The sequence below is a fragment of the Catharus ustulatus genome, chromosome 5 (assembly GCF_009819885.2).
Source record: "Catharus ustulatus isolate bCatUst1 chromosome 5, bCatUst1.pri.v2, whole genome shotgun sequence".
In the NCBI taxonomy this organism is placed as follows: domain Eukaryota; kingdom Metazoa; phylum Chordata; class Aves; order Passeriformes; family Turdidae; genus Catharus; species Catharus ustulatus.
Genome location: NC_046225.1, coordinates 39370858 through 39396814, shown reverse-complemented (window position 1 = coordinate 39396814; position 25957 = coordinate 39370858). Strand labels below are relative to the sequence as shown.

The 25957-nt window shown below is 37.7% G+C and overlaps 1 protein-coding gene across 3 annotated transcripts in view; it reads right to left on the bottom strand.

Annotated features, from left to right (window-relative positions):
- The window catches only part of NEIL3 (nei like DNA glycosylase 3), a 33580-nt gene extending 8043 nt beyond the window's left edge, over positions 1 to 25537 (bottom strand). Inside the window, exons 1-10 of one of the 3 annotated variants that reach the window (XM_033060329.1) lie at positions 25445 to 25537; positions 21933 to 22048; positions 19824 to 19958; positions 18274 to 18487; positions 17106 to 17180; positions 13646 to 13812; positions 10339 to 10508; positions 7687 to 8089; positions 5665 to 5839; positions 4730 to 4886 (exon numbers count right to left, since the gene is read on the bottom strand). In XM_033060329.1, the coding sequence (XP_032916220.1) occupies positions 4730 to 4886; positions 5665 to 5839; positions 7687 to 8089; positions 10339 to 10508; positions 13646 to 13812; positions 17106 to 17180; positions 18274 to 18487; positions 19824 to 19958; positions 21933 to 22048; positions 25445 to 25537 (1705 nt within the window). Of the gene's footprint in view, positions 1 to 4729; positions 4887 to 5664; positions 5840 to 7686; positions 8090 to 10338; positions 10509 to 13645; positions 13813 to 17105; positions 17181 to 18273; positions 18488 to 19823; positions 19959 to 21932; positions 22049 to 22692; positions 23493 to 25444 lie in introns of those variants that run through there. The other 2 variants (XM_033060330.2, XM_033060331.1) reach the window with 2 other exon arrangements.
- Positions 25538 to 25957: the final 420 nt, after the last annotated feature.

Genomic DNA, 25957 nt, shown 5'->3' with positions numbered 1-25957 from the left:
CATACTACAGTGTCCTTGTCTCTAAAAAATTATGAAGGATTTTTTGCTGTCATTATTGTCACTGTCATCATGAGTACTGTGGTAGAATAAAAGAAGTTATGTTTAAAGGAAACAGCCAGAAAAAAATTCTAAATCCCATGTTTTCTACAGAAATATAGGGTAGATGATTATTTAATCCTTTCTAGAGTTACAGGTATGTGAATAAATACCTCAATGAATGTGATGCTCAAGCTTCTAGGGCAAGGCCCACTTTGAGTACTGTATCTTTGGAGCTGTCTGGAATCCACCTGAAGCACACATCAAGTCAGCAGCACTTACATGTAAGGCAACTGCAGATTTCACTAGACTATAAAATGACTGAACTCATAACCTGAGATTAAAGCCTGTTTAATCTGAGCTCACAGCAGTTGGATTGCAGCTAAATTGTTGGATGATCTAAAATGCAGATGGAAATAATGCAGGTTGGAGTGAAAGACCCCACACAGGCTCTTGGTGTCCAACTTCACTCCATATGTAGTTGAACCAGTCAAACGGGCCTTCTCCTGCCAAAACAGAGGAACTCTTGCTTCACTTTCCTCTTCAGTGTACCTAACTATGCAGTTCATCTCACCTTTATGTCAGGCTCTGCTGCTAGTGCCAAGAGGTCTCTATTCTGTCATCTCTCTGTTTTAACACTAAAACCTTAGTGTTAAAAGATGAGTAGTGTTAGCACCTTTTCATAGTACGATCATATCACGTGACTAATCACTGAAAGACAGTCACATTGTCTAAAGTTGGTTTTATAATAAAAAATTAGCATACAAACTCTGCAGGCACCTGCATTTTCTACAGCAGTGGCAATTTAATAAGTTAAATAACTAAAGCCCTAACTATATTTAGACAATACTGTGTACATTCTGAATTCTGCTCACCTATAAGTGTGCTTGATGCATTTTTAGTAACCTTTCCTATGGAAAATAACTTGTTGAGTTCTTTCTTAGATTGGGTTTTATTTTGTTGTTCCACTAAAATAAATTATAGCACATTCCCACACACTTCCAAATTAATTTTGAATGGATGTTTTGAATATTCAAGTAAAAATTTGACATAATAAACAAGCTTTCAGGCATCAGAGAAATAAAAAGCAGTTGTGTAGAATATTAAGTTATACTGGATGCTGAACCCTGCCTGTCATCAGCAAGCTGAACTGCAGAAAGTGCAAAAAGGTACAAGAAGAGACATTGAAAAGAATTTTAAATCTTCTAGAGATGTTCACAGTTGCTGTGAAGTCTGTTAGAGAATTGACAATAGCTTTTGGTTTCATGTGAAAGATGCTTAGCCACTAATGATCAGCATTCATACAGATATTAAGGAAGGCATCCTTTGCTTCTTCGAAAGTCCCTTTCCATCATCAAGTTAAATGACTCGTACTTAAGTTTCCATTCCAGAAAAACAAGTGAGAACTAACACCTTTTTACACAGGAAGGTGGATACAAAATAGCTGTATAATTGTAAAGGTCTGTAGTCACAGTTGTGACAGTCATGTCCCAAAACTTGAGTGCATATTTTTAGTGTAAATTTAGTTGCCCTCAGTGAATTAATAAGTTATATTGTATTGATCTGTTTGCTGAATTTGCATTGACATCAAATAGCTTGCCTGTCTTTAACAAATACCTGGTTTAAAAAGCATTAAAATAAGGGTGAAATCAGGCATGAAATCTGTTGATTCTAAACCAAATGGCACAAATTGGAAAATAAACATTAATTTCCGTCTGAAGGGCTCTGCCTAAACCTAATTAAACTGTAATAGTAATGAAAGTGCTACCAATAAAGCAGAAACTGGTCATGGAATATGGCATTCGTATTTTCTGAGTTTAAAATTTTTATTCCACAACTTGTGTGAACTTGATTTGATCCTCTAAAACCTATTTTATATAGTCTCTGAGCTGAGTTCACAGGTTTTTTGAGGTTAGTTTTGTGATATATAAAACTTGTTTTCAACTTAAGGTGAAAGACGGGTTTCTATTATGAGTCATTGTATCATTGTGTAGTGTTAATGTCTCAAAAAGCTCTCAAAAAGTCGTACACAAGAGGACTTGGAAGGCAGCTTTACTGGAAGTCTCCTTTTTATTACAGAACTGTCATGACCACCTCGTTTTAGAAATCATCCAGTCAAAGAAGCTTATGTGAGCCTGTCATTCCTAACAGCCTCCTATAGGCATTGTAATAATCCCATTTCTCTTGGTTGTGTTTGAGTAAAGGCCAAAGTAACAACACTGTGTCAGAACCCTAAGGCCTTTAAAAAGGGCTGTATTTTTTCTAAAAGCTTTACATTTCTTTTCTAAAAGATTTACATTTGGTTTCATTGGGAATATAAATTACAGAAAATCTTTGTGAAAAACAGTTCCCTCTTTTAACTTACGGCTTGTTATTATTTTTAGCCTTCACAGTTGATTGCATGCTACACAAGCCATTAAAATGTGTAAGCCAGATACAAATCTGAAAGAAGTGTGTTCCATCACTTGCACTGTGATAGATTAATCAATGTGAAAAAATAAAAACACATTGGTAAACTATTAGAATAAAAGCTGAAAATCAGGACTTTTATCTTGTTTTGCAACCTTTTTGTTGCAGTTCCAAGTTTTGTTGCCAGCTTTTTTTGGTCAAAACTTTTTACAACCAGCTATCAGCCAGACCTTGTTAAACAAGCTACAAAAATGCCATCCTCTCTGAGGAAGGGAAAAAAAAATTAAAAAGCAGTGTTGGCAATAAGGTTTGCAAAGGCATCTAGTGAATTAGAATTCACTGCCTCTTGTTTAGTTTCCTACTTTCTTTAAGTGTAAACATGTGCTATTCCTTCACATTCTAGTTCAGTGTGATAAGCTCAGGATGTCCTTGCCCTTTGATTTCCCTGTCTGCAATTTCTTACCTTGTGACATTACACAACTACCATATATATCAAAATTAGGCTGATACAAATATACCACCCTTTCAAAAAAGTTTTTTTTTAAAAAAACCATGCAACATATTCAAGAAATACAAGAACAGAAAAAGTAAAGTGATTGCAGTAGCTGATAAAAGCACTTAATCCTTTAAAACTTGTACGCATTTTATTTAAAGAGATACTGCTTGTCTGGCTATTAAGCTTAAAAAACAAACAAAAAAAAAGATGTAAGAGCCCAACTGTTATTTTTCATGTGTTAAAGTTGGAAAGTCATTTAACTTCCAGTTTCAGAGAAATCTTAACATTTGTAGAAGGCAAGTAATCAAAAATGGCTGTATTTCTTTTTTATTTTTCAACTTTAACAAAAGTACTGGAGATTTATTCCTGTGGCACACATCCAAAAGCATATACAATTTAAAAACAATCAAACATTTTGTCACCATAATGAATTGTACAAATATAAGCGAGGAAGTGGTTAAGATAGCAGTTTTAAAGATTTAGATGGATAAGCACAAGATTGCAGCAACATATTGTAACAAGAAGCATCACAGAAAGAGATGGCAATGGAAAAATCAGTTTTCACCATGTGAAGTAGCTTGTTTTGTTCTCAGATGGAGTTCTGTACCTCATGAAAGAGATATATTATTTGGAAAGAGGCCATTGAGCAACAGAAAGATTATAGTTCCTACAATCTGATTAAAAAATACTTCCTTCATGTAAGGAAAGTTTTGAAAGATTTCAAAGGTATCAAAGGCTACTGAAAAGAGGAAGAAAAAAAGCCTCTCAATTTGTGCTGCTTAGGAAAAGAATTAAGCAATTTGCCTCGCATCATGGAAGATTTAAGTTGGACTGAAGTTATATAATGTTCTCAAGAAAATCAAATAGTTTCTTTGCCATAAAACAAAACAAAACACCACAAGTATTTGCATAAACCAAAGAACCATTTGCAAGGTGCTTTTAAACATGCTTCATCCCACATATTTTGCAGGGAAGAAACACTATTTCCCACTCTTTTAAATTTAAAACTGATTGCAATTTAATGATATTCATTATTGTCATTTTCCTTGCTATCTATAATACACTTTCTAAAGATTTGAAGAATTCTGATTTGATAGCTTAGCATATTTTGTTTACTTTACCCCTTGCTTCAGCAAATAGTGGTAAAACCAGCAAAAATAAACTGAGTTTTAACAACCTTCAAGGTATGATTTTATTATCCATTAAATATGGATTGGGAGAAAAGGTGTTCAGTAGCAATTAGAACATTAAAATATAGATTTAGAATATATAATTTAGAAAACCAAAGAGTTATTTGATTTGTTTTAGGGCAGTTTTTGGTCTTTGTTTTCCAAATCTAAGAAAGGTAAATCAACTGTTCTAACATTTGAATTGTACAGTTGCTTGCTGTTTCATCTTAAGTTCTGAAAAGCACAAAGTAGTATTTAATAAAGTATATTCTTTTATTCACTTCTGCTAAATACATAGTTACCTTTTAGAAAATTTAAAACAATGCATGAAAAAAGGAAACAGTGCAATTTTTATTAGAAATACACTAGTATGTCACAATATGTTTCAACTAAATGTTTATTTCAGAATTGCAGGCAGTATATAAGTAGTGTTTAATTTTTATAGGACTATGTAAAATTACTCTTTCTAGATCTGTTCTTTACGTTGTAGTTCTTTTACTAGTTAATGAGTGAATAGGGAAAAAGAATAAACCAGAAATTACTACAAATGTTGTGTGCACTTAAGATATCCTGAAGAACAGGTAACTGTAACATGTGCATCATGGAAAAATCTGTATACCTGGCCCATTTTCTGCCCATTGGAAGAAGCCACACTGTTTTTCCTTCCCAAAAGGGCACACAAAAAAGTTCTTTCCATTATTGGGACCAATCTTCAACACGGTCTTCATAACACATCGCTTGCCATGGTTACAAAATGGAAAATCCAAGTTGGCCCACTGCCAAAGAAACAGGTTTTAGGCACATGTGATGGCTATGAATTTCTTATTTTAAAACTGACAATATAAAAATATCTAAAGGGGATGCCATAGAAGAAATTCTTCTTAGTACCTGGGCTAGTTTTATCTGTTTTATGAACAGATTGTGAACTCTTGAGATTTTTAACATCAACTACATGCACTTTGACTGGTGTAACTTGAATGATGTTAACACATAGTTCTTTTTAAAATTTGGCATTATGGTCATTACTGTCTTGGGTTCATCTATTAACTACCTGATAGTCATGACTGTAAAGTCACTTTTCAGGTCAAACTCTTCAGACAAGGAGCAGAGGTCACCAATTGCAGCTAGGAAGGGAAGGTTTGCCCAGGCAGATTACAGAACCATCATCCTAAGAGGTTATCAGGATTTTGGCTAGCCAGAAACATGGCTGACAATTAGCTCTAGTTTGCTAGTCTTTCAGGAATAAGCTGATCTGAAAAACTTGTACAGGTCCCCTCAAACCAATATTTCTCTTATGCATCTGTTTTACATTACTCAGAAGTAGATTAAGAGCATCTGCAAAAGCAGATGCCTTCTCAACAGTTAGAAAAGTAACTAAAATTGTTAACTTCATAGCTACTATTATGGTCTTAGTTTTAATTCAGTGTGCAAGACTATTTATGTAAAACTTCAAATGGATTTTAATATCTGTCCATGACTGACAGGTCACTGGGCCAAGGAGGCTGCAGGAATAAGCACTAATTATAAAAACAAGTCCCGAAGTCTTATACATACTTGAAAGTAGTCACACCGAGTTTCCCTGGGGAGAGGGCAGCAATAAAACTGCCTTCCCTTGTTTTCTCCATCCTTTCTCACAACTCTGAGGCTGCAGAGACGGCTGTGTTTACTGCAGCGAGGATGCCCCATGCTCATCATACGAGTATCATCCGTCACATTAGTCTGAGGTGTGCTGTAATGACAGGTTACAAAATTACTTCTGTGTAATTTAAAAGGGATTACCAGCCAAAGAACTCTCTTCTACCATTACAATAGCTCACCCAGCGTACTTTTGCACACAGTGACAAAGAACTTGCTTCTCTAATGCACCCTATTGTGCCTTTAAAGCTGAATGATTGCATGTAGTGAATAGACATGACTGTGTGCTTTTCTTGAGGAATTATACCAGTTTTCCTCATCATGTCTGAAATTATTTTGAAGTACTCAAATTCATGTATGAAACAAAATAAGAATTACCACTGATGTTATACTGCCCACCTCAAATTCTGACATGTTCTAAAAGAGTATTCTGCTCTCAGAGGGAAGAAGACCAATACCACTAATTACTCCAGTCTGAAGGCATTTTTGTGCTTCACAGAAAAGACTCCCGCCCTCTTTACTAAAAAGTTACAGTAATGCTCCAAAGCATATAGGGACAAGAGTAATCCAGAGGATGGGATGGAATAGAATTGTCTGAATGGGATAAAGTTTCTTTCTTCCTCGTGATTGATTTAATTTCTATCTGCAATACACAAGGTTTCATTTAAAACAGTAACATGAAAAAGGTTAATGTTCTGAAATATATCTTTCCAATCTATTTATAGAGCAGAAAAGCAGTAATGGAACCTTAGTGAAAAAAGAAAATATTAATTCATTTTGGTCAAGTTATCAGCTTAGGAATTTTATGTTGTCTTCTATGTCTGAAAGACTGCAATCCTGAAGACACCAGCAGTTTTATTGCAGCACCTCATTAAAATACAAGAAGATAAAAATAACCAACAAATGCTTTTGTTGGTTTTGGTTGTCTAAAAAATACTATTAAAAACTTTTCAGTTGATGACTTGCTTCAATAACCTGTTGTCATGATTGATACAGTCTCATTTCTTCTTTGCAGTCCTCTGTATTCTCAATTATCCTACCTATAGACTCAGTTCCTCAGTCTGTACTGAGAGCGCAAGGAGAAATTGCCTTCATTCAGTCTAACCTGGCTAGTCAGCGAGATCGCTTCAAAACTGGTGCTTCAGCAATGCAAGAAGTAATTTCTGTATTTCAGAACAGACACATGACCAAGACTTTTGTAGCATATCATCAATATTTCACATTCAGCCCGCATAATTTACCATTGTAAGTGACATCTCCCTTGCACTCCCATTACTGTTGTGACTATCTGCCCAACTTTTCTGTGACAACCCTCATAGATTCCCACATTTCTCATAACTAGGCAATGGATGTGTCTGAACAGGGCCCTGTAAATAAAAGTATGGGTAGAGCATTGAAGTGGTTATATATAGAATGGGGAGGGAAGTTAAGAATAAAAGCAATGATGGGAAGCTCATCAAGGTAACTGTACAGAGCTTCCTCTCATGGAAGAATGCTGAAAACCTGGTAGTTGTGAAATAACTTTAATTAGAATATATTCATCTAGATAGCTTCCTTTTGTATTCTTTCACACTAATTTCAGTATCTCTCTAAGAAGGTAGCAACTACAGTACTAAGACTAGACAACTCCTTAGGCAGAAATGTGCTTGACCTATTAAAACTAGAATGGCCTATTCAATGGGAATAGCTGAACTATGAACAGCTGTTTAGCTTACAGCAGTACTGGCTAGATGCCAAAATCAGGACTTTTCTAGTGACAGCCTAGGTAATTCAGTGTTTTTAAAATCTGAATTAAATTATAGTTAGTCTAGAATAAGTTACGTCTGGCAGAAGTCCAAAGACAACACTGTCTGAGTCCAACAGCACAGTATTCAATTAGTCTTTAAGGATAAACTTCGTTTATGGGATTACAAAGACTCACTTTCATTTTAGAATACATACCTGATTGGTGTATTATATGGATGAACCACAGGTACATTATCAATTTTCTGTTTCTTCTGTATGTGTATTAAAGAGAGAGGTTGCTGACAGGAGGACAAAGCCAGAGCAGTTACACATGTTGAGCATTCCTTTTCTGTGCTTCCCCCTGATTGGCAGGCATTGCTTTGTATCTGTTTACAATTGCTTTGAGGAACAATACACTGAGAGTGTCCATCAGATACCTGGGTATCATTGCTCAAAACAGTTTTGTTACCAAGATCCGTTAGGACAAGAGTTGTAGTTCCAAATGCAGTTTTTCTATTGATCTTTATTTCTGTGCTCGGTTTTTTGAAATCATTACACGGGTACTTGATTAAGTTTGTGTTAAAGGCTGCAGAATCTTCAAAACTCTCCATCTTTGGAACTAAGGAAAAAAAGTTATTAGTTACAATCCATCTGCACAGAATGCTGCATTTTATTACTGATCTGTATTAAGGTGTCACGTGGAGAATGAAAGAGTAAATTTACAATACCATCTCAAAACCTGTCACAAATTAGAGTACGTAATTTCTTACCATTAAAAAAAACTCACGCACTCTTGGAGTCATGTAAAGCATGTGTTTCAAGATAACATTACTATTGCGTGAACAGGATCAGTCAATAGTACTATATAAATGAAGACTAGTGGACAATTAACCATAAAAAATTTAATTTGGCCCAAACACAAGGATTAAAGTATTTAAATTTTTCAAAATAACCTTTTATAACCCCAGCAATGGAAGATCACAAGGTTTAGTACCTCCAAGCAGCAATGCATTATCCATTTTTAAAGTATTACTTTACTACTGGTGCAAAAAGAATATTCAGATTTCGAAGTTTCTAGTGTTTTCAGAGTTCCCATCCTTTCCAAACATTGTGTTCATCCAAACTTACTGTAAGAGGCTTTTCAGAAGAAAGGAGTTTAGATATTTGCTTTGTGGTATAAACAACAGTTTCTTCACAGAATCAGAGGCCCTCTGAGTGGGCAATAATAGTTTCAAAATAATGTGAATAATTTATTAACGCCAATTTAATACATAGGGAGTCTGTAGTCCTTTCCTGAGAAGAGGGTGAAAGAACTTAATGGCATCCTATGTGCAATCTTTTCAGGTAGCTGTGAAAGCATAGTGTTCAAAGACAAAGTCCTTCCTTTTCTACTACATCCAGTGTATTCCATACAAAAAGAGGGAATTAAGCAGAACATGGGTAAATGAGGCATAATCAAAGGCACACTCTCTCCAAAGGCATTCTCACTCAGAAACAAAATAGGAATCTCTACATTTGACTTGGAACATTACTTGTTTCCAGGCTCCTTCCATTTTGCCACTACTGCACAGTGAAACATACTGGTTTCATTCAAACTTTTCAAGAAAGAATAGTAGTACCTCAGCCTTGTAGGAGAATGGAAATTGCAATGTAATGGTAAATAACTATTTGTCTACAGACTGAATTATATCAGGGGCCAGCAGCTAATTTTATGGACAAAGAATTCCGTCTTCAACAATGAAAACATTTCTGCTGACAGTGTTAATTTTGGAAACAACATAAAAAATAAGCACTGAACCAAGTGAGAAGATAAAGACTCATAAGGATTAAAACAGAGGTAAGTAAACCCATATTTGGAAAAAAAAAAATCTCAAATACCACTCCTGTGCAAAAATAAAGTCTTGTTAAAAAAAAAATAAAATTTCCTAACAGTATTCCACCAAGTCTAAGACATATTCAAATTCCAGACCTGATTTCAATAATTGCATATAACTAAACAAGTAAAACTCAGAAGTAAAGGAGAAGGAGATTCTTCCAAAGCTCAAAATAATTTGTGCACATGGCATAATATATTATAAAGGCCAGCTGACAGTATTAATTCCAGGAAAAATGTTAGTATATGTTATTCTGTGAACAGATTAAAATTTTCAGGTTTCTGGTGCTGATTTGGCAGCAGAATTATGCAAGATTAGCCTGTGTTGGCAACAACTGTCATGTGGGGAATGAAGACATACTTTTATTGATTCCTGACCTGAGAATATAAACTATAGCTAGTGCAAGATAAGGGTTTTCCACACATCACTCCAGTCATAAAATGATTAAGCAATGAAGAAATTTTCATGTAGATAGCAGCATTAAAAGCTCCAGCAAGAGACAAACAACAAATTGAGGTAAGAAGTTCAGAATCATTTTTACTCTGAACTTGGAGGGGAAAAAAGTAGCCCCAGGAAACCTGGCATCCCTTTAGAAAAGATTACTAAAATATACCACTTCTGTTCACATGAAACAGTTAATTTTCTGACTCTTGATGATTACTAATTCAGACTTACACTGCAAAATTTGAATGATTTTACGGACAGTTGAAAGAATGGAGATTTTTCTCACTCCTTGCCCCAATAAAAACAGAGAGTCACTGAAGACATTTATTTATAGAATCCCACCTGCATATCAGGTTGGAAGATGACACTTTCAGGGTTTGAGACAAGACAGTTTCTATATTGTCTGTGTAAGATTTCCTCAAAATCTGACTTCAAGTTAGCTAGTTATATATATATATGATTCACAATGAGACACTTCTACATAAAAACTACATCAAAGTCATAGACCTCTCCTCCTTTCCAATACAGATGCCAGACAACCCTTCAGTACCTTCAGGTCTTGAAGTCAAACAGGCATCACAAATTTCAGCAGAAGGCTTGTTTATTAGGGTGCATTGCATACATGTCCACTCCTCTTCAGATTTCCGAGCTACATGTTCATTAGAACATGACCCCCTGCCATATGCCCAGCCAATTAGGCTGTTTCTAGCTGGCAGTTTGCTGTGAAACAAAAGAATGATTGTTAGTGTTTTGTGACGTTCCCTCTACAAATTGCCTTCCACCACTCTGTGCAGGGAGGCTTGGGCTACAGAACAAGCAGTACACAGTGTTATGCCTCCTATCAGAGCTTGGACAGCATGTCACTGTTCAAGTTTGACTTTTCTTTACCTCAAGGGCAAATCTTTCCAGATGCTGCAGAAGTAATACAAATAAAAATATTTAAACAAGAAATTGACATAAAGTTAATTATTAAGTGATGTACTCTCCAGGACAATGCCCCAGTCTCTCAGATTCCCTATCATTGCCAAGTACTGCAGCAAAAAGCTTGGTGAAAAAGCGAGACTGTTTCAGGGCTTTCCCCCTCATCCCCTGTACACAACACTTGCCAACAAATGAATTATCAGATGAAAAACTGTTTAGAAGATGAACTGCAGAAAATCACACAGTCTAGCAAATAAATTATTTTTGTTCTCATGTAAATACTACCCATAAGTCTATCTTGTTATCATAACAGCCAAAAGCACTAAAAGCCTTAGAAGTTAGAAAGTCTCTTGTGCGTCACCATTTGCTGGAAAGCCTTTCAAAATGCAGAAACCTGTTCAGAATTAAGGAACCTAGCTACGACTTGTGAGAGAAAGCTACTCCAGACACCACTTAAGATTTAGTTTTATATATTTTCCTGTAAATTATAATACCTCCTATGTTGATAGACTGATTTAGAATAATTTTTACTCCTTTATAGCTTCCTGTTACTAGGGACTACTCTTGTCATAGTATCCAAACACTGTCAGTATGTTAAATGTAGCTTGAACTTACCTGTTCATTAAGTTACACATGTATATTTTTAAGTACTGTAATATCATCCAACTTGTGGTTGATACGCTGTCAAGCAGTTTTTTCCATAGTTTTTGTACAATTGTGCTTTTTTTGGAGACTTTTATTAATCTTAATGATCTAAGCACTTCAATCAATAATGCAAATGCTGTAGTTGGGCACTGTTATGACACTTCTTTGACCTATCACTTTTTCCATAATGATCACTTTCTGTAACAGGTTAGAATTCTAAGATAATGGTAGAGATAGCCTCTACCTACCATGTCTTCCTCAACAGGAAAACTAAAGAGGATAATGAGAACTGCTGACAAAGCAAAGAGTCTGTGATGTTAAGAGGTAGAGCAGACATTACAGTAGCATTCACCAAAATACTGTGTCTAGCAAACAAAACAGCTGAACTGTAAGTGTTAGAAGGGTTTTTTCACATTATTAGATCAGTTGTTTTACTCAGTTATCAAAAATGCACTACTAGACAGAATATATTCAGTGTGCCATGTTTGGGAGTTTAATTCCATGTTGTTCCCCTGGCTCATCTGTCCAGTCTATCCCCCACACCCTTTCCCAGTTTATGAAATATGTGGGGAAAGGTGTATTTATAAATTCAAGATAAATTGAATTTGATGGGCTAAGTTTATAATGGGTATCTTCTTTTATTTTTTCCAGTTGAGCAAAATTATAAGGTACATGATTTGACCTAAGAACCACTGGGTTGAATTCTACAGTTTATGATCTGTAACAAGTCAGTCTAATCACATGGGCCTCTTCCAGTCTTCAAATGTGAAAAGCCTGGAATGGCAAATAAATTACTTGAGCTATACATAATTTTACATAGTAACAGTTACTGTATAATTGAAGAGAGAGCATAGAACACAACGTAAGGACAAGACACCACCTTTTTATTTTATAGCTACCACTACCATGTTTTTCATTTAAATACAGCACTCTTTATTGTTTATTTAAAAGTACAAAAACAAAATGCTAAATTGCTACTTGTTCTAAAAAACAAATATTTTTTTCCTTACATTGTTTCCTAATTATCTGAGTCAACAGAATAATGTTGTCTTCCTACACTTCTGCAAAATATTTCTCATTATTACTTTCTGAAAATACAGCAGATTTGGGTTATCAGCTTGTGAAATATTTATCTTCCATGCTGGAATTTTTGATATTTGATCTGTACTCAAAGGCAATTTTTAAAGCTTTAAGCAAAATCCCTTCAGCCATCTGAGTCTTGAAAGAAGCTTGGAGATAGGAGAGGTATTTGTGCATTCTGTAAATCTTATCTAAAAATATATATATATACACACACCCACACACACTAACGAGGCAAAGTTGCAAAGTGAAACAGCATCTCCCATTACATTGACAGCAAGTATAAAGGCAAAATTCTGAAGCCTCAGTTGAAAATTTTCAAGAATAACAGATGCCTAAGTCTGAATAAGGTGCTTTTGGAATTTTTACCTTTTGACCCTTTGTGATATCAAATGCATTTTCTGCTTTCCTGAAATAAAAGGAGGAAAACTGCTGCTAGCACAATTTATGTGGAAGCAAAAGTGTCTCTGTAGCATACCTATAGCAAAAGCTTTTAAAATACAATAAGAAGAAAGAAAACATAGGAAGCCCCTAAAATATTTCCTGCAATCTGAATTTACTAAAGTTGTAGTTATCCTCAGTATAACTCTATATCCAGAAGAAAACTGCACAGATGCACAGCTATCTAGATATGCCTGGACTGATGGGGCTCTCCTGCAAAAAGAAAGACACAAAAGTCCTACTTCATGACATTCAAATCAGTTGTGTGAAAACACTCAAGCCCTTTATATTGATAACACCAAGAATGAAGGGCAACGTTTCCTGTGACTTCGTTTCAGTGAATAAATCTGAGTACATTAATTCCACGACTATAAGGTGCACCCTTTTGACTAAAATTTTCCCCCGAAGCTGGAAGTGCGCCTTATAGTCCGGTGCGCCTTATACGATCTACAAAGTTGCGAAATTTGCTGACTCCCGGGGGGCGCACCTTATAGTCTGGTGCGTCTTATGGTCGTGAAATTACTGTACTCTGAATTGTTTCGTAATTCCTACATTTGATTAGAGTAATAGCTGCTTCATAATAGATGACATCTTTGAAAAATAACAAAGAATCAAAGCTTCTAATAATTTTTAAATATCAATAGCCAGTTGTGTTTTTGTCTGACATACTTAATTTAGTTATAAAACGCACACAGATCCATTCTATTTCAAAGGGGGTGTCCTCTTACTGTAACAGCACTTTGAGGTGCTTAAAAATGTTACCATCATACCTAAGATTGACAAGCTGGGGATCTGCCTTTTGACATCGAGAGCAGTAGTAAGTCATCCTGCTATGGTCTCCCAAACGACACACGGTGATGCTGCCACTGCACTCCCTGCAGGCTGGGCGCTTGTACACTTTGTAGTGTTTGTAGAGTGGAGACCCAGTTTTGCGGCACTGAAACAGAACGTGTTTAAAATCCAAGTTAGAGACTCAGGATAAATTTTATGTGAGTCTGAAAATAAAAAACCCCTTGAGACTGTCAAATCAATGATTAGATGAAGATATTTAAGAGAGATACTAATAAAGGCTATCACTGTATTTCACATTATTTTATGTAAAGAATTGACAAATCAGGTATAACAATATCTGTAATTCTCCACATAATTAAATAAAAGAAGAAAGAAAAAGTATACTAGCAAGGTGCAAGCAAATACATACTAAGAACTCTGAGTTCAGCTGGACCAGCCAGCTCTGATTCAGCACCAGTTATCTTTGACCTGGCACCTGCAGAAGTCTTCCTGAAGAACTAATGAGCTCCAATCAATGCAGCATAGAAAACAAACCACAAAACAAACACCACCCCCCCTCACCCTGAAAAGAGCCAAAAACACAGCGCAGCACCAGCTCAGTTAATAAGTGGGTTAATAAGCTTTCCCAAAACATAAAGAACTGTGCAATACAGAAGTATTCTTGAGATTCTCTAAACGCCTGGTAGTGCCCAGTAAAGTTGCTCAGCTTCATCTTTGCCCTGGCCATGCCAGACAACCTGGCTTATGAAAAGCCACTTGGCACGATGAAGAGCTCCCCAGATTCTGGCAGAAAGCCATATTAAATCAAGTATAGTAAAAGCCCAAGGGCACAGTGACCTGAAGAGGCTTTGGACAGATGACAGGCAGGCACATTTCATGAGACAATTCACAAAATACACATGAAGTCAGCATAGCTGAAAGTGGCAAAAAAGAAAACCTTCAAAAAAGAAGAGCCCAGTAGAGATGCAGCCAGCTCTGCAGAGCCACACAAGTTTCTGCACTACACCACAAATCCTTGATCACAGTTCAAATGATGCCAGAGCTGGCCCAGCAATACCAGCACAGCTCTGACAGAGTTCAACAGCTCTAGCCCCCAAATATATGAAGACCTTTGGAGTTCTTTCAAAACACAGGTGTCTTTGATCACAGTGTATTTCCTTCTGCTATGCTCTTATTCATCAGTCTTGCTGAAAGAGAATTCTTATGCCAGTGCAAACTAGTAATTCAATCAGAAGGAATAACTAATATATAGTTGCATGAATAATCACAGCTGCCTTCTCAAGGCTTTCAGTCAGCTCCTTATGCGTAGTTTTTTCCCATTCAGATATGCAAAAAACAAACAAAAGTAACAGCTTTTTACATAAACAAGATTCTTCATATTTGCATCTGGAATGATACAGTATGATGACTGCAAACAATCCATAACAGTCTGTAAAAAAATTTCAAGCATTATCCCTCATAGTAACATGGTAACTTATTTTCGTTATGTCTCTAAGATGGGATAAGAGGTTAGGCCTCTTGAAAGTTCTGACTGGTGAATACTTGCTAAGTGTGAACTACAAAAGTTTTCAAACTGGCTAAACAGAAAGTTTAACTTGTTAATTATCAATCTAAAAGCCTTTAAATTTCTGAGTGTTGTAGTTGTTGCAGAACTAGATGGTGTCTCTTTACTGGCAGACTTCACTATGAAGTTCAGAGAAATAAAAACATTTCTCTAGCCAACAAACCGCGGTACTCTTTAGTGGGTTGAGGGAAAGTACAGTAATTTCATGACCATAAGGCACACTGGACTGTAAGGCACACCCCCAGGAGCTGGCAAATTTTGCAATTTTGTAGATCAGATAAGGTGCACCGGACTATAAGGTGCACTTTTTTTTTGCAGCGAGGCTCTGCCCCCAGCTCCCGCTGCGCGGTTGCTGGCCAAGGCCCCGCCTCAACCCGGAAGCCATTGGCCCCCAGGGCCACCTGTACCCGGCAGGAAGGGTGCCGCGGGCCCGTCTGTACCCAGGAGCCACAGCTCCACCGGCCCCCTGCACCCAGCAGCCACGGGTCCACTGGCCCCCAGGCCCACCTGTACCCAGGAGCTATGGCTCTGCCGGCCCCCTGCACCCAGCAGCCACGGCTCTGCCTGCACCCAGGCTCATCCGTACCCAGAACTCGTGGCTGTGCTGGCCCCCTGCACCCAGTAGCCACGGTTCTGCCTCCACTTGGGCTTGTTTGTACCCAAGAGCCATGGCTCCACCGGCCCCCTGCACCCAGCAGCCATGGCTCTGCTTCCACTCGGACTCGCCTATACCCGGCAGGAGGGGCGCCGCGGGCCCGCCTGTACCCGGTAGCCATGGCTCCACCTCCACTCGGGCATGCCTGCAACACAGCAGCTGCGGCACCGCGGGCCCCTGGACTCGCCTTCACCCGGCAGCCGCAGCCCCGCCTCCACCCCGCTCCCGCAGCCCTGCCGGCTCCCCCCGCAGCTCGCGGCTCACACTTCTGGGTAGGCAAATTTCCGAACTTTTGTCCACATAAGGTGCACTGGACTATAAGGCGCACTTCTGCATTCGAGCAAAAATTTTAGTCAAAAGGGTGCGCCTTATAGTCGTGAAATTACTGTAGACATTTAGATGCCCGTTAAACAAATTACAGTTTTAGCCTTTATGATTTTAGGAATGTTGGGTGCCCTCCCCCTCACCTACCAAAAAAAATTCTTTTTACCTTGCCTTTCATAAACATCAAGAGAAACAGACAAAAATGTCACTACTGCTGTTCATTCCTTTGCATGCAGCTTAAAGAAACAAAACATAGAAGAATTAGGTCAAATTCTCTCTTTTTCTATTGAGGAAAGTCAAAGAGCATCAGGAATTATGGAGTTTACACAGGAAGAAATTAAGCCCTAGTGAAGTTATAGCAGTAGGGAGAAATTGTAATTTATTTCACTTTATCAACCAAAACCATTATTTCAGTTAGAAAACCAAAGTTGTTAGAAGTTGCAAACTATTCAGTCAAATAAATTTAATTGCTATTTCAAGTTTTATAAAGGAAGCCACATCAACTACCTTCATATTTCCTTGGGACAATTGCTAGTTCCCAGTTTGAAGAGCAATCTTTATGTTACCTAACATGTAACTTTGCGCTTAGCCCTCATCAATTCTGACAGGTTCAGAGTGGCACAACAGCACATGCACATCAAAACTGAACTGGCCAGCATATCAGGCAGTACCTGTGAAAGTCTTTTGGGCCAAACTGTATATTTTGACAATCTTGACTCCCTCTACTTTTCCATCATCTGATTGATAATTCACAATTAATAAAGAGCACACAAACTAACACTCCTATTCATGGAAACACTTACTTTGCTGCATCTTTATACTGTTTTCACCAGATCACACAAAACTAATGTGACAGAGTAACATTTTGTAAGTTTTCCAAAATATGTGCCAATACCTTATAAAAAAGCAGGGTAAAATCACGTGTCATTTTCACCAAGTGACGTATATGCTCATCTGTCAGTTGGCAAACCTGTAAGAAAGACAAGAATTATTTTTAGAATATTACTGTGCTAATGGACAATGGCAAAAAAAGACCTATGAGATAGGTGCACCTTGAACAGTGTTGTGGAGTTGCTTTTGTTCATGTTGTGACAATTCCCTGACTTCATTTTATATGTATCATCTCAGTAAAACTGTACACATTCATATTCTATACTACAAAAACTCAGTGCTTGTATACCAAACAACATGCTTTGCCTCAATCAAGCAAAACACACGGTAGAAAATTCAGTTGTCTTCCCATATATTGACCAAAGAGTTCATGATCACATGAATCACAAAGAGTTAGTAAGTTTCACATCCCTCCTAATTTCCTCATGGATAATATGACCTATCATCTGAAACCCTTTCCGCTGAGAGATATTCAGGAAGAATGCACGAGTCAAAGGCATCACAATTAAAGAGATGTATCAACCAAATCTAGTTTTTTAACAGAAAATTTTAAATCACATTTTTCTTTTTTTCTGCCATATTACAGTTAACATTAAAGTCCAGATTGACCCTATGAACAATTTTCAAAATACTATCCTTAAAAAAACTTTTCAGTTACTAATCTTCACCAGCTTCCATTTACATTCCAGATAATCTGTTTCGCAAATATCATCTTCTCAGCCATAGTTTGGAGACATGTGTTTGAGGATCTTAAGACAGAAAAAGTATCATAAACAACAGCAGAAGAAACAATTTATGCCAGCTAGCAGGATAAGAAGTGGAAGAAGCGGCGGTGAAAATCATCAATTCTACCACATAAACTATTTTGGGTAGTAAATTACCAAAAAACACCTGAGCACTTTTCACTTGCCCTTATTTATGGACTGTCAATTTAATGGTAGTATTACAGGATTTCTGACTTAGAATATGGAAGTTAATCAGCTCCAAGGAGTGCCATGACAAAAACCCTCCAGTTATAATGATAAAACATTAATTTAGTGTCCAAGAATAACTTCAGAAATTACAGATGATATAACAAAAAAGGTAAGAAGGTAGCAAAATTTTAAATAAATACGTGTTTACATTCTTAACATTTTGGTGTCCTTAAAAACCATTTTGAGACACTTACCCACCTTGAGAGATGGATGAAGACCACTATCAAACAGTGCTTCATTTTTTATGATATTTCCCACACCAGGTAATACTGTTTGATCCAGTAACACATCACACAACATACGGGTGTTCTGCTGCTTAATCTCATGTTCTGCTCTCGAGAAGCTAAACTTTGGAGAACAGACATCCAAACTTTCCATCATCCTCACTTTCTGCTCACACTCAGTTGCATTTCTGGAAGAGAAAAACACAGTGATTAACTTTTATTTTAAATATATTCTAATATAGCAGTGTGGTTTTAAAAACTGCGCATTATAATAGAACATTATATGCAGATAACAGAAACCATGAAAATACCAGTGACAGGAAGTGGCACAGAAATTCCATTAAACACCTCTTCCAAAAACAGGTCAATGATACACGCATGGAACATGCATCTAGTCCAGTCCAGCATACAAGAAATCATCTCATTTTGTTCCTATTCACTTGAAAAATATTTGCCAGCTCCTTGCTTTAAAACTACTTCCAAGATGGAAAGCCCCCATATTTGGACCCTCAAACATACCTAACTGCATGGCTACACGGCCCATTAGTTACAACATGACATTTACGTGTATATATATATGTATAAATATATATATATTATATTTCAAGGAATTACAGAATATTCAGAGTTGGAAGGATCCCACAAGGATCATGAAGCCCAGTTCTTAAGTGAATGGCCCAAATGGGGATCAAACCCACAACCCTGGCATTATTAGCACCACAGTCTAACCAAACTGACCTAATTATAATTATGTAATAGATATTTGTAGTAGTAGATTATTCATAGTAGTTACAAAATTTTAAAATATATGTATATATTTTAAGATATATATTATTAAGATAAGCATAATCATTTGAAAATAATACAGTACAAGAATCCTTGGCTTACATGATATTTTGAGTTTTGTAATTTTAAGTATGCTTATATGGGTTAAATGAATTTACATCCCCATTTCCACTCAAGAGCCTCAATCACTTTAAAATCAAGCTTACTGGTGGTTTTTTTAGCAGTATGAAGTACAGTGCTAACGGGCATAAGCATCGGCTTAATGTAAATTAGAACAATTATAAAAATTTGCTTCCAAAAAGAAAAAAATAAAAACCCAACCTTGGGAGCAAAAAACTCGAAAACAGTAATCATGACAGGGTAAGAAACAACCCTTGTTAGGAAATGAGACTTAAAAATTAACAGAGCAATGGGTTTCAGCATATAGATCTAAGGATAGAATTAAATCCAACTTTCATTCCCAATCTTGACACTACTTAAGGACACTATAACTACTATATATCATATACTATATGCTACAATATATACACAGTACCATATACTGTACAAAAAAATATATATATGTAACTACTGCAACAACTAAAAGTAACAAACTTAAATTACCACACCAATAAATATATGTTTAGAAAGTTTTGTCCTCATAGAATCCAAGTACTTAATAATTTGTATGTGATTTTTCATTTACCTTAAAAGAATGATATAAAAAGAAATAAAATATTTTATTAGTTTCTGCTTTACCTATACTCTACTGTCACATCCCAAAAACAAACAGTCTCCTTCATAAACTGTATCTCCAAAATTGGTAGTGCTCCATTTCTGTCTTTGCTTCCATCAGGATTAATACGCATGGAACCATTCCTACCAAAGTGAATCCTTGGAAAGAAAGAGAGTTTTTACAGGTATTTTAACTTCACCATGATTTCCAAGCTTACACCAGTCTTTTTTAGATTTCTTAGCCTTACCTAACCAAGTCAGTGTGTATGCACATTAATTCTAGTCATTACCAGTCACACAGCAATGAACTTAGCTTACAGAATGCTCAACTCCCAGAGAAGAAAGAAAGAATGCTCCCCAAGTAAAAATCTCTCCAAAACACAGGTGTTTTCAAGCAGTCTTCATAATTCATTATACAGAAGTCGAGTGTCTGACCATTTAATAGCACCATCTTCTGGTGCACTTAGAATTTTTTTCACTTGACATGCTGATCTTCCAACACAGATTCTTAAACCTTCAGGGAGGCTGAAAGAAATGAGGCCACTTGACCAGAAAATTTTCTGTTAAATCAGGCAAAAGTCACCTGGTATGAAAAGAAAGAATTTAGTCCCCATATTGCCACCACCATTACCACATTGCAGCTACGTCCAGTAACACCATAAACAAAGTATGTAATTAGTATTTGCCATATGTTGTTTTCTGCTTTTCTTTGCCTACAACCAAGGCAAAACTTGCAAGTCAATTAAAAATTAATAAAAGAAATAAATTGAAAAATGAACAGATGGCAAGGTAGAAGAATAGACCCTTTCAAGCATTCATTTTACAGATTAGTAATGCTTTAAGAGGTCTTAAGTTTTAGAAAATATTCTACCAGGAGCTATGCTTGAGCAAAGGACAAGTCTAATTATTATCTCGTATATTTTATTTATTACAAATTCACCTGGCATAATCAAGTCCTAAAAACCATAAGATAGAGGGAATATCCTATTAGTATACACTGTATATCAGAAAAAAAGTGGATTATTTTGTAGTTACAAGAAGATTTAACAGATTAAACTACATAAATGACCAAAGAAATGCAATATCAGATCCCTGTTTCCTTTAAGCCCAGCTTTCTTACATTTCAGGAAGGACAAGCATTTAAAATATTTACAAATGGCCTAAGACATGTCAGTAAGCCTATTTTTAAAGTTAATTCTTTAAAATATGAAAAAAATTAATGCTTTTAGTTACGTAAAAATGTCTTTCCAAAATTCTTCTACAAGTCAGTTCAGGTGATATAGTTATTTCAATCACTTATCTTCAACAGCCATTTTCAATCCTCAAGTGCCGTGAGTAGTACTGCACATGCTTAACTAGCCTAACTTATTTTTAAATCAAGATAAATTTATTTTTAAACCAAACTCTTTCATCTTGCTAACAAACGATAATGCACTAAAGGCTTTCAGAAAATTATTTTTCATTCAATTTAATAGCTGATGATTTTATTTACCAAGCTCCAGTATATTGTTTAAAAAGAACTTTAAGAATCACAACTATTAGCTATCCTAGTGTCTTCTCAGTTCACGACTAGAAAAAAAAATTGAATCATCACTATACATTTAAATTCAAAAGCATTAAGAAATTTATAAAACTTTAAATTCTGAAGTGTTTCATTACCTTTGATGTCCTGAAATAGGGTAAAATACAAATCATCTTTTTAAATACAAATAGAAAAGGCATGCTAATTAAACCTAGCATCTGTAATTCAATAAGAACTAGTAGTAAGGAGTTGATGATGTCTTGTTTTAAAGTAAAAAAGTGAAACTTAAGAATTATTTAGTGCTACACAATGTTGCAGGGATCTGAGTGCACTGCATGTACTATAACTGTTTTGACTCCAGAAAATGCAACTTCCTGTTTGAAACAAAGCATGTCAATAAATAACTGTCCTTTTCAGATACCTTTACATGGAATCTTGGAGTAAAGCAGTAAATTATCTGAACATGTGACTATATCCAGTACTCCTGTACTGCAGAGAGGCTGATGAGAAGTTTCTCTGTAATACTTTCAAATCTCTGAAAGTGTCATAGCAAGAACAACATGACCTCCCAAATACATTCAGTCTGAATACATAGGAAGCCTTTAGCTCACCTCAAGGCTTTCTGATCAAAATACATAAAAAGTTCCTTCCCCAATGTCTCCACACCCCTGTAAACATGTCCAACAAGGAAATCATGACCAGAGATTCTCTCTTTACTGGCAGCAGTCTGAAAATTGAACACACACACAAAGATTAGAGAATTTATACTGCTTAGATTCTAGCACCAATACACATTCAGCAAGCAGCTGTAGGAAATAATTTTCCAACTTGGAACATTAACTATTTTCTCTTTTAGCACAACTATGGGTTTATTAACCCAGGAAGCAGTCACTATTGCTAATGCTATCATAACTTACCTCAATTTTTTTCCTAATTGAAACAATACATCTTTTTTTATCAGGGAATTTTATGCCTCTTCCTTCGAGTCATGAATTTATAATAAGAGTTTCAGACTGGTGTAAAATAAACAGGTAGTCTGAACACTAAAAACGTCAGAGTGTCAATTCTGCCATTTGCAGAGCTGTATCCTTCTTCAAATGTTAGTAATAAGCTTTCAGTATTTTGCATAGTGCATTGTGTATTACAGAAAAGCCTCCACTGAGCCCACAGAGATATCTCTCTCTTCCTACTAGTTTAAAGTCTAACCTCAGAAGCAAGTGAACAGCAGGTGGGACAATACTAGAGGACAAAATAAATATGAGATTGAAGCAGTCATATTTTCTTGCTCAGTACATGAAAATAAATTGAAATTATAAGGGATATCTACAGGTTATCTGGTCCAAACACCTGGTCAAAGCAAAATACACTTACGACAGGGAAGACAGTCAAATTCAGAGCAGCTCCAGGGATGGACACTCCAGTCTCTTTGAGCCCTTGTTCCATGGCTTGACTATTGTTGCAGTGGAAAATTTTTCCTAATACCTAACCAGAATTTCTCCTGTTGTCACCTGCATCTGCTCTCACCCACTCTGCACATCCAACAAGGGCCCAGCTCTGTCTCCTCCATACCCTCCTTACAGGTAGCTGAGGAGAGCAAAAACTCCAGCTCGATCAGCTCCTCCTTGTGCACCAGGTGCTTCACACTGCTAATCATACCAGAGGACTCACTCTAGTATATTATTATTGTCTTATTACTGGGGAGTTGGAAACTCAGGTGCAGCCCTGCAAGCACTGATCAGAGGTAAAAATCACTCTCCTCAACCTGCAGAGCCGAGCATGGGGCTGTCCCTCTTCCTCGGAATGGCACACACTAGTGATATGGACTCAGCTTTTACAGGACCCTAGGTCCTTTTTTGATGCAGAGGCATTTCCCATTTGAGCAGTGCCCAGAACGGTGCTGTTCCATGACACTCTTCTGTTCCATGTGCAGGATTCTGCAAGTGCTGAACTTAAAGTTTCTCCCAGCCCATTTTTCTCGGCCTGTGAAGGTCCCCCTGACTCACAGCCCAAGGTCCCTTCAGACCTGCTGAAACCTGCAAGCAGCAGATTCAGTGTCACTATAGCCATGACTACAAGGCAGATATACACATCAGTGCTTCAATCACAGCACTCCATTTCAATGCAAATATGTATGAAAGCAACTCTGGCAAATCAGCCAGGCTTCTGCTAGTTAATGACATTTCAAAGCTACTCTCTATGCAGTCTTCCACTGTATTATTACCTTGAAATTATATACATTTAGAGAGTTTTACGATTATTATTCTGTCAAGCAAGAAAATGAAAATATTTCTTGCACAATACCCCTTACCTTGTCTGTTATCAAAATATGAAGATAGTAAAATTTTGCTCCCATGTAAACAGTTCATGCTTTCCTGTAAAAGTATTGGAGTCTGTTGCCATACAACGAAGCTTATTTTAACTTTAAGCCACTCAGGTTTGTTTAGAATAAACCAGAATAAGAAATGACTGAGATGGAAAACTAACTTGCCTTTCAAATATTTGAAGTTAAATTCATAGCTCTTTGGTATCAGGCAAACCCTTACAGTCATCATACTACAAACTCTCCTAAACTGTAATCTTCAGCAGTGGCCAAGGCTTTGGCCATGGTTAACAGCCCCTGTGAAATCCTTGGGTTGGTCATTTTCCCATGAATAGATGCTGCCCTGAGGTGACTTTTACTGCATAAAGTGATGAAAACAAATCTATTTGAGGGAGTGAGGTTTCTTTTTGAAGAGCATAGAAGCATAACTCTTCCCTTCAAAAATCTGTCCTGAAAGATATCAACCTATAAAGACTAATTTTAAAACATATCTTAAGACACATGTATTTTCAACCACATTCTTTCCTGAATTGTTTCATTGAAATACCATCTTACTGTGCCTTAATCACAAACCCCTACACTGCTTTAAACACACTGAAAGTGGCTAAAAATTCCCCAACCTTCTGCCTGGAGGCATCCAGTATACTTACTTGTGACACAAGCAACCCACAGTCGTTTTAAAGATGAGCAAAACGAGGCATGGAAAAGAAGATACCTTAGCCAGCTCTATAATCAAAACCAGAGGACAGCACCTACACACTCATCAGCCAAGGCCTGCTTACTGACAGCCTCATTTCTCCTTCTGCTGTAAGGTCTCATGAGTCCCGGCAGCTTTATACTAGTGAACTATTTTATGCTGTCAATGAAAGGATAAAAACTAGTAGGGAAGTTACATACTGTTACACTGAAAGCAAATGTCACACTCTTTATTTAAATACTTGGTCTAATTAAAATTTCTTTAAAAATAATTATAGAAGTAAAGGCCCCCTTTTTGCGGGTTAATGTGTACCTTTCTGACGTTTCACATAGATTAGAATCATAGCATGGTTTGGTTTGGAAGGGACCTTAAAGAGCATCTAGGACATGCCTAGACCAAAGAGATTAAGAATAAGTAAGATTAGCAATAATTTCCCTTGTATTTAGCGTTTTCTCAAGCAACACTGAAATTTATCCTAAGTGAGCACGAGAGATTCCAAAAGCTGCCTTTTATTACTCCTCAAAAGATCCTGTTTCTACAGCTTCAGCATCGCTTTTACACATCTGGCCCGCACAGACCTATTATGTTGCTGACAAGAATATTTCACAACTTAAAGAATGAAGTCAGTATTCGCGGATGACACACACCACCACCCACAACGACGGCACGGGGGACACCAACCCCAGCCCCATGCCCTGCCCCCAGGGGCTCCCGCCCGCTCGCCTGCCCTCACCCACACCTGGCGGCATTTATACCGCGGACACCCACGAGCAAAAGCGCTGGGCCCCGCTGCCCGAGGCGGCTGTCCCGCCCTGTCCGTGTCCCGGTGGCCGGGCCGTGCCTCTCCCCGCCCTGTCCCTGTCCCGGTGGCCGGGCCGGGCCGTGCCTCTCCCCGCCCTGTCCCGGTGGCCGGGCCGTGCCTCTCCCCGCCCTGTCCCGGTGGCCGTGCCGTGCCTCTCCCCGCCCTGTCCCGGTGGCCGGGCCGGGCCGTGCCTCTCCCCGCCCTGTCCCGGTGGCCGGGCCGTGCCTCTCCCCACCCTGTCCCTGTCCCGGTGGCCGGGCCGGGCCGTGCCTCTCCCCTCCCCGCTCTGTCCCCGTGCCCTCACCACGCCGCCCCGCGCGGCCCGCACACGCTGTCCCCGGCGCAGGCGCGCCCGCAGGCGCTCGGCGCAGAGCGCGCAGCCCGGGCCCTCCACCATGGCCACCGTTCAAATCTCCCGCTCGCCTGAGGGCGGTGCGGCCGCGCCAGCACCGCCCCGCTATTTCCTGTTTATTTCCTTCACAACAGCAGCTTCTGATGCCTCTCACTTCCTCCTGGTACGTCGCTGGTGTTGCCTAAAACACGCACAAGTGCATCTTCTTTCAGGATTTAATCCACAATCAAAAATTAATTTTAGCTTTTCATAAGTCGGTATTTAATCGGTTTCTGCTGTCAGACCAAGTTTACAGAAGTAAAATGCTCCTTTACCCGCCGTATTTCAAGTACCAACAGGTGTAGTAAATTCTGCGAGCTCTAAGAAAATTCAGAGAACTTTGGACATTTCCCAGTGCTCAGTTCGTGAGGCAATACTCACACTGATCAAAAACTCTCAATGTTGTTCCTTCTATACACAGCCCAT